This window comes from Oncorhynchus clarkii, chromosome 17 (assembly GCF_045791955.1).
Source record: "Oncorhynchus clarkii lewisi isolate Uvic-CL-2024 chromosome 17, UVic_Ocla_1.0, whole genome shotgun sequence".
Classification (NCBI taxonomy): domain Eukaryota; kingdom Metazoa; phylum Chordata; class Actinopteri; order Salmoniformes; family Salmonidae; genus Oncorhynchus; species Oncorhynchus clarkii.
Window position 1 is genome coordinate 48,610,878 of NC_092163.1, and position 17,342 is coordinate 48,628,219.

Genomic DNA, 17,342 nt, shown 5'->3' on the forward strand with positions numbered 1-17,342 from the left:
AGCTATAACATAGCAGGGAATCCTGACTGAAGATGATCCCCCCCCCCCCTACCATGCCCCTGATCCTGTGTAGGGACGTGATTTGGATTGACTATGACTAAAGGAGCGGAATGTATTTATTTATTATCTATTTTTGTATGATGTCGTTTTATTTCCCCTTTCCACAATGGATTTAGTATTTTTCTCAAGTTCATTACCTGTACAGTAGGTGGAGGCATGTACATTAAATGAGTGTGAACGCCATTATGAGCGAAGAAGAGAACATTTGAAATAGACAAGATTGGTGGCGTACATGTTGTTTGACTACTTCATGGAGCAAAAGGAAGCATTATAAAAGTCATCAAATAAAACACCTGCAACTGGACATGGACATTTTTGAAGATAAATGTTTGGCCGAATACAGAACGAAGATAGTATCACCAATACCAGGTTAGTTGATAAATCTAGGGCAACGTTTTGTATTGGCAAACCTGTAATGTCCAGTAAAGAATACCACAAATCTGGTGTCCTGACTCTGTAGTCAATCAGCCCAAGCAGATCATAGATGTTCAATTGTTGGTGACCAAAACAATCATATAATTTTTTTTAAAACAGACATGCCATTACAAGATATCAAACACGTGGGAAGGCTCAGAGGCTACTCAAGCCACCTCTCACTCCACAATCACCTGCCGACACGCACAACTGTGACCAATCAGGGATCATATCAAGTCATATCAAATCACTCTCAGAACACAACCTAGCTTCTGCTGCCCTCTAGGCATTGGAAGTGTACTGTCTAAAACTCTAGGCGGTGCCCAACACACTAAGTAGGAGGGGAGTTTAAGGAGTTTTCTAGAGGCTAATTAAATAGATCTTATGATTGCCAAAGTAATAAAGCACAGTGATGGCAACCAAAGACTAGGAAAGACAACCAGACACAGACATAACTGTGAGAAAGGAAAACCTTGTCTGCTTTCCTAGTTTCAGTCAAGCTATGTCATACCAGAGTAATGAGCATTCAGAGAAACCAGGAGAGCAGAGTGGGATTTTTCACAATAACCATATTATGGTTGGCTGATGTTTTCCATCTCGACACTGTACGATGGAAGTGGAATAGAGACACCAGAGGTTAGATAAGTGGTTTTTAAATTCTGTAGAAATGAATGTTCCAGCACCAGATCAAAGGTTGTTGTGGGTGGATCCCATTATGATTTTATGCGTGGGTCATCTCAGGTCCATAATGTAGCTAACCTTTATCTTATTAATCCACCTGGCTGTTACTAAACTAGTCTTACACAAAGGCATGATGTCACTGTTTCACGAGCTGTGTTCTTCTTATCCATTTAACGGGTTATACAGTGGGACAAAAAAGTATTTAGTCAGCCACCAATTGTGCAAGTTCTCCCATTTAAAAAGATGAGAGAGGCCTGTAATTTTCATCATAGGTACACTTCAACTATGACAGACAAATGGGGAAAAAAATCTAGAAAATCACATTGTAGGATTTTTAATGAATTTATTTGCAAATTATGGTGGAAAATAAGTATTTGGTCAATAACAAAAGTTTATCTCAATACTTTGTTATATACCCTTTGTTGGCAATGACAGAGGTCAAACACAATGCCTCAACACAATCCTGTCTCTGCGCGCTACAGACAATTCCTTCAACATCAGGGCTTGGTTTTTGCTCTGACATGCACTGTCTGTGGGATCATGCCCAATAAATTGAATTTACCACAGGTGGGCTCCAATCAAGTTGTAGAAACATATCAAGGATGATCAATGGAAACAGGATGCGCCTGAGCTAAGGGTCTGAATACTTATAGATTTCTGAGGATTATTTTTTTTTAAATTAATCCATTGTAGAATAAGGCTGTAACGTAACAAAATGTGGAAAAAGTCAAGGGGTCTAAATACTTACTGACGGCACAGTATATAAAAAAAATACATGGTTGATTGTAAAAGAAGTTCTAAGAAATTATGTTTAGAATGTTCAGCTCTATTCACGGAATCGTGAAATTGGTGGTGGACTGCTGGTCTCGATAGAGGGAGGGAGGTATGGGGAGGGAGGTATGGGGAGAGGGAGAGTCAGACAGAGAGAGACATAGAGAGGTGGATATTATTGATGATATTATAAAAGGTTTATAAAATGTATTATGAAAATAGATTTGGATGATGTGTTTTGACTGGCAGAGCTCCCTTTCCTACTACTGTAATTTTACCATGGGGTCAGTATGTTATATACTGTAAAGGACATGTAATTCAGATATGCAACCCAGTTCCCCCTGCCTGGATCATCAGCTGATCATTCAGTATATTGGTTTGGGCCTCCTAATTGCTCTGAAGCCTTTTGGGAAACGTGTTTGTCAGTGTTACTACAAACAGATCAACCACCCCTTCTTTGGTTGAGGCAGTGGTACATTCCTGCATGTCAAAATGCTGAAGCCTTACCTGGATGTTGTGAGAACGGCCTCATTTACAGCAGAGATAGGGGGGTAAATGGGATCAGAGTTGGAGAGGGATTAACCTCCTAATGGTGCTCTATATAGAGCTTTGATGGTGTAATCCGCACAATTACCACAGATTCAGCACAGCCACTGTAAGAACAAGTTCAATCTCTCTCTTCTACTGTACCACGGCTGAAAGAAAAGGACAGGAAAAATACATAAGGGATACAAAAATAAAAAGAAGAGAAAATACGCTTTATTATAATAGAAGGAAATCTACTACGGAGGTTGACAAGCCATTAACATCATAAGAACAAGGATATCAACACCATAAACAACAGCAATTCAACACTACAAGGTGCCAAAAAGACACAAATATGACTAAGGGAAAGGTAAAGATTTTTCTCTCTTGTCAAATTACTATTTCAAAGCTGATGTGAACAGAAATTGGTTGTTGTTCTGAATTGCCAATTCCAGACATTATATGTGGTTTTCTCTCTGATATACTATAGAATATCATCATAGGCTATAGTCTAAAAAAGAGAGAAAGAGAGACAGACAAATATTTCTCTATTTCTTAAATGTTATGCTCATTCACTGTAAACAAGTCTCTGGTCGTGTTCCCCTGCTCAGACGTTGCATGCATCAACCAATAGTTGCGTGCCACGTCATTGACTGTGCCGTCGGGCACAAGATTGCTATAACACATGATGTGGTTAGCTGATATGTAAAATACCTATCCAGGCATTGAAATATCTGGCATGCGTCAACAACGCCTGGGCAGAGGAATGCGCCCTATATGTAGGCCAAACTAAGATGGTTGCCTACTGAGAGTATCCTAATCCTTATCCTATCCTAAACACTGATGAAACATGGAGGTTTGTTTACACTGATACAGGCCTCTATGTGTAGCCTATCTGGATTATCAGTGGATCACAAGGAGTTGAATGCATGAATAGAATGATGTATAGAATAGAATATAGCAAGTTTATAAATTGTTTATCCTTCACATGTTATCCTTCACTTGCCCATTTTGTCTTATAGCAGCAAAAGGAAGTTGAGTTGAAAGAAGTTGAGTTGGATGAAGTAAGTTTTATTTTATAAGAGAGCAGAGCCGGCTCTAGCCTTTTGTGGGCCCCAAGCGAGATTTGGTTGGGGGCCCCTCCCACCTCACAACCTAAAACATGACTCGATAGAACATTAGTTAGTTTCAAGCCATGCTTCATGGCTATAGCTACGTATGTTTCCATGAATTTGTCCCAAGATTTTTTTTCAATGTTTAGAAAGTTTGCATAGAAAATTGATGTAACAATTGCCAGCTACTGTGCGTTTCCATTTAACTATCCCGTGTCAATAAAAACTGCAGGATGTACAGTCGTGGCCAAAAGTTTTGAGAATTACACAAATATTCATTTTCACAGTCTGCTGCCTCAGTTTGTATGATGCAAATTTGCATATACTCCAGAATGTTATGAAGAGGGATCAGATGAATTGCAATAAATTGCAAAGTCCCTCTTTGACAGGCAAATGAACTGAATCCCCCAAAAACATTTCCACTGCATTTCAGCCCTGCCACAAAAGGACCAACTGACATCATGTCAGTGATCCTCTCGTTAACACAGGTGTGAGTGTTGACGAGGACAAGGTTGGAGATCACTCTGTCATGCTGATTGAGTTTGAATAACAGACTGGAAGCTTCAAAAGGAGGGTGGTGCTTGGAATCGTTATTCTTTCTCTGTCAAACATGGTTACCTGCAAGGAAACACGTGCCGTCATCATTGCTTTGCACAAAAAGGGCTTCACAGACAAGGATATTGCTGCCAGTAAGATTGCACCTAAATCAACCATTTATTGGATCATCAAGAACTTCAAATCAAATCAAATCAAATTGATTTGTCACATACACATGGTTAGCAGATGTTAATGCGAGTGTAGCGAAATGCTTGTGCTTCTAGTTCCGACAATGCAGTAATAACCAACGAGTAATCTAACCTAACAATTCCAAAACTACTACCTTATACACACAAGTGTAAAGGGATAAAGAATATGTACATAAAGATATATGAATGAGTGATGGTACAGAACGACATAGGCAAGATGCAGTAGATGGTATCGAGTACAGTATATACATATGAGATGAGTATGTAAACAAAGTGGCATAGTTTAAAGTGGCTAGTGATACATGTATTACATAAAGATGCAGTAGATGATATAGGGTACAGTATATACATATATACATATGAGATGAGTAATGTAGGGTATGTAAACATTATATTAAGTAGCATTGTTTAAAGTGGCTAGTGATATATTTTACATCAATTTCCATCAATTCCCATTATTAAAGTGGCTGGAGTTGAGTCAGTGTGTTGGCAGCAGCCACTCAATGTTAGTGGTGGTCTGATGGCCTTGAGATAGAAGCTGTTTTTCAGTCTTTCGGTCCCTGCTTTGATGCACCTGTACTGACCTCGCCTTCTGGATGATAGTGGGGTGAACAGGCAGTGGCTCGGGTGGTTGTTGTCCTTGTTGTCCTTGATGATCTTTATGGCCTTCCTGTGACATTGGGTGGTGTAGGTGTCCTGGAGGGCAGGTAGTTTGCCCCCGGTGATGCGTTGTGCAGACCTCACTACCCTCTGGAGAGCCTTACGGTTGTTGTCGGAGCAGTTGCCATACTAGGCGGTGATACAGCCCGACGGGATGCTCTCGATTGTGCATCTGTAGAAGTTTGTGAGTGATTTTGGTGACAAGCCAAATTTCTTCAGCCTCCTGAGGTTGAAGAGGCGCTGTTGCGCCTTCTTCACGACGCTGTCTGTGTGGGTGGACCAATTCAGTTTGTCCGTGATGTGTACGCCGAGGAACTTAAAACTTACTGTCCTCTCCACTACTGTCCCATCGATGTGGATAGAGGGGTGCTCCCTCTGCTGTTTCCTGAAGTCCAAAATCATCTCCTTTGTTTTGTTGACGTTGAGTGTGAGGTTATTTTCCTGACACCACCACTGTAGTGTCGTCCGCAAACTTGATGATTGAGTTGGAGGCGTGCATGGCCACGCAGTCATGGGTGAACAAGAAGTACAGGAGAGGGCTCAGAACGCACCCTTGTGGGGCCCCAGTGTTGAGGATCAGCGGGGTGGAGATGTTGTTACCTACCTTCACCACCTGGGGGCGGCCTGTCAGGAAGTCCAGTACCCAGTTGCACAGGGCGGGGTCGAGACCCAGGGCGGTAAGCAAATTGAAGTGGGTCTAGGGTGTCAGGTAGGGTGGAGGTGATATGGTCTTTGACTAGTCTCTCAAAACACTACATGATGACGGAAGTGAGTGTTTGGAATGAGAGTGGTTCAATTGTTGTGACGAAGGCTTCAGGGTTCCCAAGAAAGTCCAGCAAGAGCCAGGACCGTCTCCTAAAGTTGATTCAGCTGTGGGATCGGGGCACCACCAATACAGAGCTTGCTCAGGAATGGCAGCAGGCAGGTGTGAGTGCATCTGCACGCACAGTGAGGTGAAGACTTTTGGAGGATGGCCTGGTGTCAAGAAGGGCAGCAAAGAAGGGATTGGACTGCTGAGGACTGGGGTAAAGTCATTTTCTCCGATGAATCCCCTTTCCGATTGTTTGGGGCATTCGGAAAAAAGCTTTTCCGGAGAAGACAAGGTGAGCGCTACCATCAGTCCTGTGTCATGCCAACATGCCAACATGTAAAGCATCCTGAGACCATTCATGTGGGGTTGCTTCTCAGCCAAGGGAGTGGGCTCACTCACAATTTTGCCTAAGAACACAGCCATGAATAAAGAATGGTACCATCACATCATCCGAGATCCAGGAACAGTTTGGTGATGAACAATGCCTTTTCCAGCATGATGGAGCACATTGCCATAAGGCAAAAGTGATAACTAAGTGGCTCGGGGAACAAAACATTGATATTTTGGGGCCATGGCCAGGAAACTCCCCAGACCTTAATCCCATTGAGAACTTGTAGTCAATTCTCAAGAGGTGGGTGGACAAACAAATACCCAGAAATTCTGACAAACTCCAAGCATTGATTATGCAAGAATGGGCTGCCATCAGTCAGGATGTGGCCCAGAAGTTAATTGACAGCATGCCAGGGCGGATTGCAGAGGTCTTGAAAAAGAAGGGTCAACACTGCAAATATTGACTCTTTGCATCAACTTTATGTAATTGTCAATAAATGCCTTTGAAACTTATGAAACGCTTGTAATTATACTTCAGTATTCCATAGTTGTCACGTTCTGACCTCTATTTCCTTTGTTTTGTATTTATTTAGTATGGTCAGGGCGTGAGTTGGGTGGGCAGTCTATTTTGTTTTTCTATGTTTTGGGGCATTTCTATGTTTTCGGCCTAGTATGGTTCTCAATCAGAGGCAGGTGTCATTAGTTGTCTCTGATTGAGAATCATACTTAGGTAGCCTGGGTTTCACTGTGTGTTTGTGGGTGATTGTTCCTGTCACTGTGTTTGTTGTCACAGGATAGGCTGTATAGGTTTTCACGTTCCGTTTGTTGTTTTGTAGATTTGAGTTATTTCATGTATCGTTCAGTTTTCCATTAAAGAACATGAATAACCACCACGCTGCTTTTTGGTCCGCTTCTCCTCCTACAGACGAACGTCGTTACAATAGTAACATCTGACAAAAATATCTAAAGACATTGAAGTGTGTCATTCTCAAAACTTTTGGCCACGGCTGTAATGATGTCACACATAAAAAAAATTTTTTTTGCAAAAACCTACAGTGTTTCCATTACCCATTTAAGTAAGTTGTGCATTAATAAATTGGTGACCGCTTGTATGCCCTCCCACCTATCTATTTCATGTCTCAGGTAAGTTGAGAAAGCAATCAGAAAAGCAAGGCAAAGCAATTCAGGTGTTCTTGAAAGTCTGGACAATTCTTATCCTGCAAAGGAACATAATTATTGTTGTTGAAAAAATAATAATGCGAGCAGTAGGCAATTAGAATGAATATGGAGCGGAGCTTTATTGTGGCGCGATGACATCACAGTACCTTCAAAATTATTCAGCAAACATAATTTATTCAAAAAACTGTTTCCATCATCATTTGTTGCAATAAGAAAGTCAGACAAAATAAAAATCCACCCCTGAGAAAAAGATAAAAATGTGGTTGATCTTTAGAAAATGTCTCTTATATTACATTTTCTTTTGCAACATTGCTTTTGTCAAGTAAACCTGGGTCAATGAAAACCTGACTGTTGTCACACAGTGACTGACATAACAAGAGGGAAACCGCACTACCAATTATACAATTTTCAATGTGTGTATTCTACTATTCAGACTTTAATCCATCCATAGCCTAAGAGTGTCTTCCATAATGATTATATATTATCTTATTAAGTCAGTGGTCCTACACGTGACGCGTGATCCATGAACAGGGCGAGCCGGCCCTGTACGAGTGAAGTGTTTATTAAAAGTGTATTTCAGTTTGATACTACATACAGTGAGCTCCAAAAGTATTGGGATGGGGAAAATGTTGTTGTTCTTTTGGCTCTGTGCTTTAAATGATACAATGACTATGAGCTTTAATTTGAGGGTATTTTCATCCATATCGAGTGACAGCACTTCTTGCACATAGTCCCCCCATTTTAGGGGACCACAAGTATTGGGACAAATTCACTTATATGTGTGTTAGAGTAGTAAAAAGTTAAGTATTTGGTCCCATATTCATAGTACGCAATGACTACAACAAGCTTGTGGAGTCACTTTTATTGTAAATAATAATATAATATTTTCTAAACACTTCTACATGAATGTGGATGCCAACATGATTACAGATAATCCCGAATAAATCGTGAATAATGATGAGTGACAAAGTTACAGATGCACAAATATCATACCCCCAAGACATGCTGACCTCTCACCCTTGCAGTAAAAGGGGAGGTTAGCATTTTTTTGTGGGGTATTATATTTGTGCATTTCATTTCAAATCCAAATGCTGGAGTACAGAGCCAAAACCACTGCAGAATTGTCCCTGTCACAATAGTTTTGGGCTCAATGTATAAAGACTGGTATCTCTGATCATTTGTGTATCTCACCATATACTCAGCTGTCTCCAAGGACAGGCAAAGAACACCCACCCAGCTATGAAGAGGCTACTGCAGGTAATAACAAAACATCTTTGTATCTCAACTAGTCAGTTACACAGGATATCTCATCCCCTTCTATCAATGGACACCTTTCTGGCTACAGTATGCAGTGGTCTTCTACTGCTGGACGCACACCAACCACCTTACTATAGAACAAAGACAAATGGGCAGGAAAGGGGGATACCTAGTCAGTTGTACAACAATGCATTCAACTGAAATGTGTCTTCCGCATTTAACCCAACCCCTCTGAAACAGAGAGGTTCGGGGGGCTGCCTTAATCAACATCCACGTCATTGGCGCCTGGGGAACAGTGCGTTAAGTGCCTTGCTCTGGGGAAAAACAACAGATTTTTTACTTGTCAGCTTGGGGATTCGATCCAGCAACCTTTCGGTTACTGGCCAAACGCTCCTACCCGCCAGGCTACCTGCCGCCAACATTTTAGCGTGTGATGTAACCAGGGTGGCAGGTAGCCAAGCGGTTAAGAGCATTGGGACAGTAACTGAAAGATTGCTAATTTGAACCCTCGAGCTGACTAGTTGAAAAATCTGTCAATGTGCCCTTGAGCAAGGCACTTAACCGTAAGTCGCTCTGAATAAGAGCTTCTGCTAAATGACGTAACATGTAAATGTCAGTGTTGAATCTTTACACATCTGCTGTTTTAACAAGATGTTTAACTCCCTGTCTTCCCTCCCTGTCAGATTATGAGGAGATGCAAACCCAGTTCTCTTGGGACGACCAGGCCATCAGGAGGATCTTCATCAGAAAGGTACTAAAACAGCGAGGGACAACCTGAACTCATAAGAACCACCCGTCCAATAAGAAACACTTGTTTTCGTCTTCCGTTATCCTTCCAGATAATGATATTACTGTAACTGAGCTACACAGACTTTTCTAAGCATGCATGATCTAGCATGTAGTATAGTATTTTGAGGGTGTATCTGGGCCGTCCCCTCTTATTCCACCTCTCTGTATCCTTATAGGTCTATGCCATCCTGATGATCCAACTCTGTGTGACTGTGGCCATTGTTGCGCTCTTCACATTCTGGTATGTATCATATCCAATACATTGCAAATACAGTGCCTTGCGAAAGTATTCGGCCCCCTTGAACTTTGCGACCTTTTGCCACATTTCAGGCTTCAAACATAAAGATATAAAACTGTATTTTTTTGTGAAGAATCAACAACAAGTGGGACACAATCATGAAGTGGAACGACATTTATTGGATATTTCAAACTTTTTTAACAAATCAAAAACTGAAAAATTGGCCGTGCAAAATTATTCAGCCCCCTTAAGTTAATACTTTGTAGCGCCACCTTTTGCTGCGATTACAGCTGTAAGTCGCTTGGGGTATGTCTCTATCAGTTTTGCACATCGAGAGACTGAAATGTTTTTCCCATTCCTTGCAAAACAGCTCGAGCTCAGTGAGGTTGGATGTGAACAGCAGTTTTCAGTTCTTTCCACAGATTCTCGATTGGATTCAGGTCTGGACTTTGACTTGGCCATTCTAACACCTGGATATGTTTATTTTTGAACCATTCCATTGTAGATTTTGCTTTAAGTTTTGCATCATTGTCTTGTTGGAAGACAAATCTCCGTCCCAGTCTCAGGTCTTTTGCAGACTCCATCAGGTTTTCTTCCAGAATGGTCCTGTATTTGGCTCCATCCATCTTCCCATCAATTTTAACCATCTTCCCTGTCCCTGCAGAAGAAAAGCAGGCCCAAACCATGATGCTGCCACCACCATGTTTGACAGTGGGGATGGTGTGTTCAGCTGTGTTGCTTTTACGCCAAACATAACGTTTTGCATTGTTGCCAAAAAGTTCAATTTTGGTTTCATCTGACCAGAGCACCTTCTTCCACATGTTTGGTGTGTCTCCTAGGTGGCTTGTGGCAAACTTTAAACGACACTTTTTATGGATATCTTTAAGAAATGGCTTTCTTCTTGCCACTCTTCCATAAAGGTCAGATTTGTGCAATATACGACTGATTGTTGTCCTATGGACAGAGTCTCCCACCTCAGCTGTAGATCTCTGCAGTTCATCCAGAGTGATCATGGGCCTCTTGGCTGCATCTCTGATCAGTCTTCTCCTTGTATGAGCTGAAAGTTTAGAGGGACGGCCAGGTCTTGGTAGATTTGCAGTGGTCTGATACTCCTTCCATTTCAATATTATCGCTTGCACAGTGGTCCTTGGGATGTTTAAAGCATGGGAAATCTTTTTGTATCCAAATCCAGCTTTAAACTTCTTAACAACAGTATCTCGGACCTGCCTGGTGTGTTCCTTGTTCTTCATGATGCTCTCTGCGCTTTTAACGGACCTCTGAGACTATCACAGTGCAGGTGCATTTATACGGAGACTTGATTACACACAGGTGGATTGTATTTATCATCATTAGTCATTTAGGTCAACATTGGATCATTCAGAGATCCTCACTGAACTTCTGGAGAGAGTTTGCTGCACTGAAAGTAAAGGGGCTGAATAATTTTGCACGCCCAATTTTTCAGTTTTTGATTTGCTAAAAAGTTTGAAATATCCAATAAATGTCGTTCCACTTCATGATTGTGTCCCACTTGTTGTTGATTCTTCACAAAAAAATACAGTTTTATATCTTTATGTTTGAAGCCTGAAATGTGGCAAAAGGTCGCAAAGTTCAAGGGGGCCGAATACTTTCGCAAGGCACTGTATATCCAAAACATAAATATCCAATACATTTGATGAACATGAGTGTGTGTGCACTCTACATTATGTAACACTCTCTCATTTCTCCACAGTGCACCAGTGAGGTTCTACATTCAGACACACCCCCTCCTGTACATGTGCTCCTAGTAAGTGACAACATCTTGATTGACATGTCCTGACTTTTCTTCACCTAGACAGTGAATCCCAAACCAGCCCCTCACCCCTACCAACTTGCTTGCAGGGCCCTCCGTTGGCACGTGTTGCTGACGAAACTCTGAGGGCGACTTCAAGATTGGTGAGGGGATCAAATAAACCCATCATCTTTGGGACACACTCGTGACTTGAATGATGGAATTCATGTTTGACATTTCAATAATAAAATTAGCAGGACTTTCAACTGAGAAAATTCACCCTGTTACAAGATATAAACCTCAGTAACAGTATTTAATTAAGGATGTATTTCATATTATTCTAAATCAGACACAAAGAAATTACAAGCCTCCATTATTTTGTGTGAAATTGTGTAAACTCAAAAACAAATTGCTGCGTTATGAGATACCACTTCGCTCAGCGTAGCCAGATAGGAAGAGGCAAAGTAAGACATTTTACTCGACCCAAAATCCGTTCACGAAAATAAGCCCACGAAGTGAGGAGTTTTTCTATGGAGGTCAATGAGAGTACCGAATTTGGTCAACAAAAAATGTAATTGCTAATTTGCTACGTGAGGCTTATTTGATCTTGTATAAGTGTCATAAGGGTTAGGTTATTAAGAATGCACTGATATAAGTGGACGCACGTGGCATTTCCGCATCTTACCAAAAAATGACTTTATATCGGAGTCCCGCCTGCATTCCCTCTTTGAGGACATGCATTTCCATTGTTAGAGCGGTCACTCAAATATCTTGTCAATATAATAGACCATCTTTAGTGTAGCTAAGTCAGTTGAAGTGCTATCTGAGGGTCTATTAGCCTGGCTGAAGTGACTCATAGCATCCGGAGAGCTCACACACTGGTCTGGACAGGAGGCCTACGTAAATGCAGTATTCGCTCAGAAATTGAGCCGACACATTGATTTGTTCTCTCGAATATATAATATATATACATTTTTCCTCGGGTGTTGAGACCTCTGGTTGTTTGGATTTGAAAATCCAGCCATTGTAATGGAAGGGGGCAGTGCGCTGGGGCTAGGTGGCTGTGCATGTTAGTGATGTGCAGGTCAGCTGTTTGTTCACCCACACCTGCCGGCAATTGCTAATAACCCATCCGCAACCGCCCGACTATATGTATAAAGTGAAAATCTGAGGCCTGACCCTAACCTGCAAATATAGAAAAATGCGCTGTACAGTCAGATGGCGGAACAATTTTTTGAAAGGCCTTTTTTTTTTTTAGATAGGCCTATGTTTCTGCTTATCATTTCTGACATATGGTAGGCTATTTGTCAGTCAACGTGTCTATAATTAGATAGATGCAGCTTATCTTCTGGCATTACTTGTTGCCCTAGAAGACTAAAGAAACCCTTGCTCACCAGAATAATGTAATGAATCGATAGATTGGAGAATTCAGTCTAGTTAACACGGGTAAAGTTCGCTTTGTCTTTCCTCTTTCATCTCTGCTTCTTGCCTGTTATGAGGCAACCTGAGCATCACTAGTGCCCGTGGGTGTTTTAGTGAGACAGACACAGAGGAGCACCAACCAGTAAAAGCACAGCACCCTTCATTATCGACGCATCACGCCAACAACATCAAAACAGCCTTTCCAGCCTCTGAAGTCGGGAGGACTTTGAATTAGGTGTTAGCCAGACTACTAATTAGCCCCTACACCCTCCATCATTTGGGAGACTTGTGCATGTGACGTATGCGCAAATGGTGGGCCGATGGGTAACAGAAAGGGGGTGATTAGCTATGTAATTGTGTTAATAATGAACTGGTTTTTTTTTGCTTTTCAACAGCATGATGTTCTTGGCCACCTACATCGCATTGAACTGCTGTGGTGAACAAATCAGGTAAGAGTTTCCCTCCTATGAAAATTACAATCTGGATAGTACACCGCACTTACATCAAATCTTGACAGTCATATCAAAAAACAGATGTAATATTCACTAAATCAAATAGTGAATGTAGTTTTAATACACATGAACACCAACACTTATTACACATTAAGCAGGTGTATAACACAGTAATGTATCTACAACATTATTCCTAGATAATGGTTGTGATCGTCCGTTGTAAATGATAACTTGCAATATTATAGAGTGAACTCACCAACCTGAATTGTCTGTATCTCTATAATAGGAGACAGTTTCCCTGGAACCTTGTTCTGCTGGCTCTCTTTGTGAGTATGATGATGAGTAACAAATATGAAAGAAATAGAGAGAATAGCATGTACTCAATACTCTCCCTACCTGTCTGTGCACCTGATTCACTCTGCTCTGTGTTTGTCTCTGTTCCTTTCTGCTCTCAGACTCTCAGCCTGGCCTGCATGATGGGCTTTGTGTCCAGGTAAATGACTTGTGTTTATTGTATGTGGGGGGGAAGGGGATACCCAGTCAGTTGCACAACTGAATGCATTCAACCGAGTTAGTTGGGGGCTCAAATGTTGACATCAATTATTTATGAAGATAAGAATGAATTAACACATCTATCAACATCTACAAAGTATGTGTAGGATGACTGGTTGATGGATTAACCAACTCTGTTTCTCCAGCTTCTACAACACCAAGTCAGTGGTCCTGTGTCTAGGCATCACTGCTCTGGTGTGTATGTCTGTCACCATCTTCAGCTTCCAGACCAAGGTGATAAAAATGACCCCCATTCCCACACAGGCTTCCTTGTTACGGTTTTCTTGCGCTGAAGGAGAGTCGGACCAAAATGCAGCATGGTATTCTTGAAACATGTTTAATGATGAAGAAAAAACAAACAATACCAAAACAACAAACACAATGTGAAAACCTATACAGCCTATCTTGTGCAAACAAACACAGAGACAGGAACAATCACCCACAAAACACTCAAAGAATATGGCTGCTTAAATATGGTTCCCAATCAGAGACAACGATAAACACCTGCCTCTGATTGAGAACCACTCTAGACAGCCATAGACTATGCTAGATAACCCTACTAAGCCACAAACCCAATACCTAACAAAACCCCAGGACAAAACACACCACATACAAAAACCCATGTCACACCCTGGCCTGACCAAAATAATAAAGAAAACACAAAATACTAATACCAGGGCGTGACATTCCTACTCATTGAAACAAAAACATACAGATAACGTAAATAGTCATGAATGAAATTAGTATGTATCACTAGGGCCAGGAGTTTTACTTTACCACATTACCTGACCAGGAAAAACTTCTAACCCTATGTATCAGTGCAATCTTTTGTTAAATTGTTTTCTTCTGACAAAATGAATATGCTGCAATCGGATAGATCATGTGTGCATTTTAACAACACACCCCTATTCTCTCTCCCTTGTTTCCTACTGTAGATTGACTTCACCTCCTACCAGGGAGTCCTGTTTGTCCTGACCATGGTCATGCTGTTCTGTTGCATCATACTCTCCATCGTCATCCCCTTCGGATATGTAAGTAGCCCGTCTGCCTGCTTAGCTTCCATTGACAGCTGACACTGTAAATAAGGACAATTAGGTCACATGATGGCGTAATGAGCATGTGTACCTTTCCAGAAGGCGATAAGAATAGTTGTGAGGGACTGATAGTGAGTTTATATATAGAGTGACGGTAAGGCTTTTGGCCCTCACTCTCCCCATTTGGGTGGGTAGAGACTAGCATGTACAAGATTGATTAGTCCTGGGTATTCCTTTAAAGGGATAGTTCGGGATTTTGACAATGAATCCCTTTATGTTATTTCCCAGAGTCAGGCAAACTCGTGGATATAATTTTTATGTCTCTGCGTCCATTATGCAGGAAGTTAGAGGCCATTTTGTGAGCTTCCTGCATACTGGTCACAGAGACATAAAAATGGTATTCATGAGTTCGTCTGACTCTGGGGAAGTAGATAAAGGGCTTCATTACCAAAATCCCAAAGTATCACTTTAATCTTGTGAGATGATTATAAGACTGTGTCTTTCCTAGATTGGTGGCCTATCCTCATTAGGATTGGTTGATAAAATTCTTACTGTCTGACACAGGTGTCCTGGTTACAAGCCATCTACGCTGTGATAGGAGCTATCCTCTTCACTCTGGTGAGTGGCAGATATTCAACACGCATTCATCATTGGGAAGGCCCAGAGTTTTTCCTGGTCAAGGTCACATGGTCAAGACAAATTTCTGTCCCTAATCATTGGGTTACAGTCTGTAGCGAAATGGTTTGACCCCCCCCCCCACTCTCTCTCTTTCTCTCTTAGTTTCTGGCGTTTGACACCCAGCTGCTGATAGGCAACAAGCGCTACACTATGAGTCCAGAGGAGTACGTCTTTGCCACCCTGAACCTCTACCTGGACATAGTAAACCTGTTCAGCTTCCTACTGTCATGTTTTGGAGGGGGCCGTGACTGATAAATCTGTCTGTTGGGAAACATAAAAACATCTATCAAACTAGATGTCTGTCTATTTCTCATTTGGACCACATGGGTGTTTTGGCTCCCTGCACTACCTCAGCCCAATCTCCCTCAACCTTATAACTTAAAGTGGCACTCCAGTCTCCTTTTCACCTCATTTAACACCCAATTATCTGAACAAAAGGCACATCTCAATAGGTTGTCCAGTTATGTCCTACTCCTTGATATTTGTAGTTATGTCTAAAAAACACTATTTTTCTCAAAACGTTTTTTTTTTTACCCTTTATTGTGTGTACTTTACTGTATTTATACTTGGGATATCGCTTTTCAACAGTAAAAGTCAAAAAATAAATAACTGTAGGACGTCTTTAAGAGCTTCTTTCATTTCTGTCTTCTTCTCAAACAACCCTGGTTCTTCTGTGATAAAAAAAAAATAGGATATTTCTCACGTCTCATAGTCTCTCGTCCTGACAGGCTGTTTACCTTTAAGTTGAGCAGCTGGCCAGTGAACACACAATATTTGGTTCTGGGTGCCGAGATTGCATACCTCACCTTGTTTATGGCGAACAGTTGGAGAGCAGGTCAGCTTTGGGAAACAACAAACCTGGCCATTACTTAGAAGGGCACTTACAGTAAGTAAGTCGTGTGTTTGTCGTCTGCTCTGTGTTAGGAAACGAGGGTTACAGAAGCACATAACGATAAATAGCATTAACATTTTGAGTCACAGAATGTTGGCGACACTGATCTAATACTAAAACAGTATAATACTTTAACTTATTGTTCTTTCTAGTTCTTTCTAGTCCGATTTCTGGTTCTTGTCTGTCATCAACTCAGCACAAAGAAGACAAAAACAAGTAACCATTGATACTGTATCTTTCAAGCATGCTATCTTTCTGTAAATATACCTGTTTCCTGTTTTCCTAAACTATCATATTGATTCAGGAAATCTTTGGAACTCAGCAGGGTTGAGTTTAATTGTCTTAACTGTAGTTTTGATATGACAGAGTATCTTCAATGGCTTTCCTAGATTACATTTTATTGTCAGTTATTTTGTACTTATTTTACAGATTCTGATCTGGATCAAATACATTGCTAAGGTTCCAGCTTGGAACTACATACTGGAACTTCCAGGTATGGAAAGATAATATTTTCCAAAGTACAATGTGATTAGAGTAGTTTCTATATGGTCATGAAGGCTCTGTATCTTGTACGGATTGTTTTTATGCACGTTTAGCTACACAGATACATACCCAGACACATACAGAATGACTTCAAATCCAAGGGGAAGAAGTTTCGTGAACAATCCTATTAGATCCTACAATTGGTTTATCAGTTGCCAGTTCTATTGTGACTCCTCTGTAAAGGTTCATGTATAGCCTTTTGAATGCAGTATCATTATTACAGTGTCAAGGCTTGGTCAATAAAGTTGTGTTTGGATGTTACTATGATCAGCCAAAGGGAAAGGAGCTTACACCTTTTCGATGGATATCAATCACCTTGGTTACCACATTGAAAAAATGGATATTGAACAAACATAATACGATTCGCTCAACACTAAAATAAACTTGGCATTTTTATGTAATTGACTTGTCTTTCTTTCAAATGTATT

The 17,342-nt window shown here is 41.0% G+C and overlaps 1 protein-coding gene across 1 annotated transcript; it reads left to right on the forward strand.

The window, feature by feature from the left end:
* Nucleotides 1–2,726: 2,726 nt before the first annotated feature.
* Nucleotides 2,727–17,315, forward strand: LOC139371027 (protein lifeguard 2-like). The gene is made up of 13 exons (XM_071111054.1): nucleotides 2,727–2,821; nucleotides 3,474–3,515; nucleotides 8,492–8,546; nucleotides 9,230–9,297; nucleotides 9,512–9,576; nucleotides 11,303–11,356; nucleotides 13,159–13,212; nucleotides 13,502–13,541; nucleotides 13,671–13,708; nucleotides 13,914–14,001; nucleotides 14,703–14,798; nucleotides 15,366–15,419; nucleotides 15,582–17,315. Exons 1-13 carry the CDS (start codon nucleotides 2,807–2,809, stop codon nucleotides 15,729–15,731), a joined length of 819 nt encoding a protein of 272 aa, XP_070967155.1. The 5' UTR covers nucleotides 2,727–2,806; the 3' UTR covers nucleotides 15,732–17,315.
* Nucleotides 17,316–17,342: the final 27 nt, after the last annotated feature.

Bases quoted from the DNA above. Each gene is read 5' to 3' on its own strand.
- LOC139371027 (XM_071111054.1), top strand. The intron at 9,298-9,511 runs GTACTAAAACAG...GTATCCTTATAG, and splicing joins GGAGGATCTTCATCAGAAAG to GTCTATGCCATCCTGATGAT. The intron at 11,357-13,158 runs GTAAGTGACAAC...GCTTTTCAACAG, and splicing joins CTCCTGTACATGTGCTCCTA to CATGATGTTCTTGGCCACCT.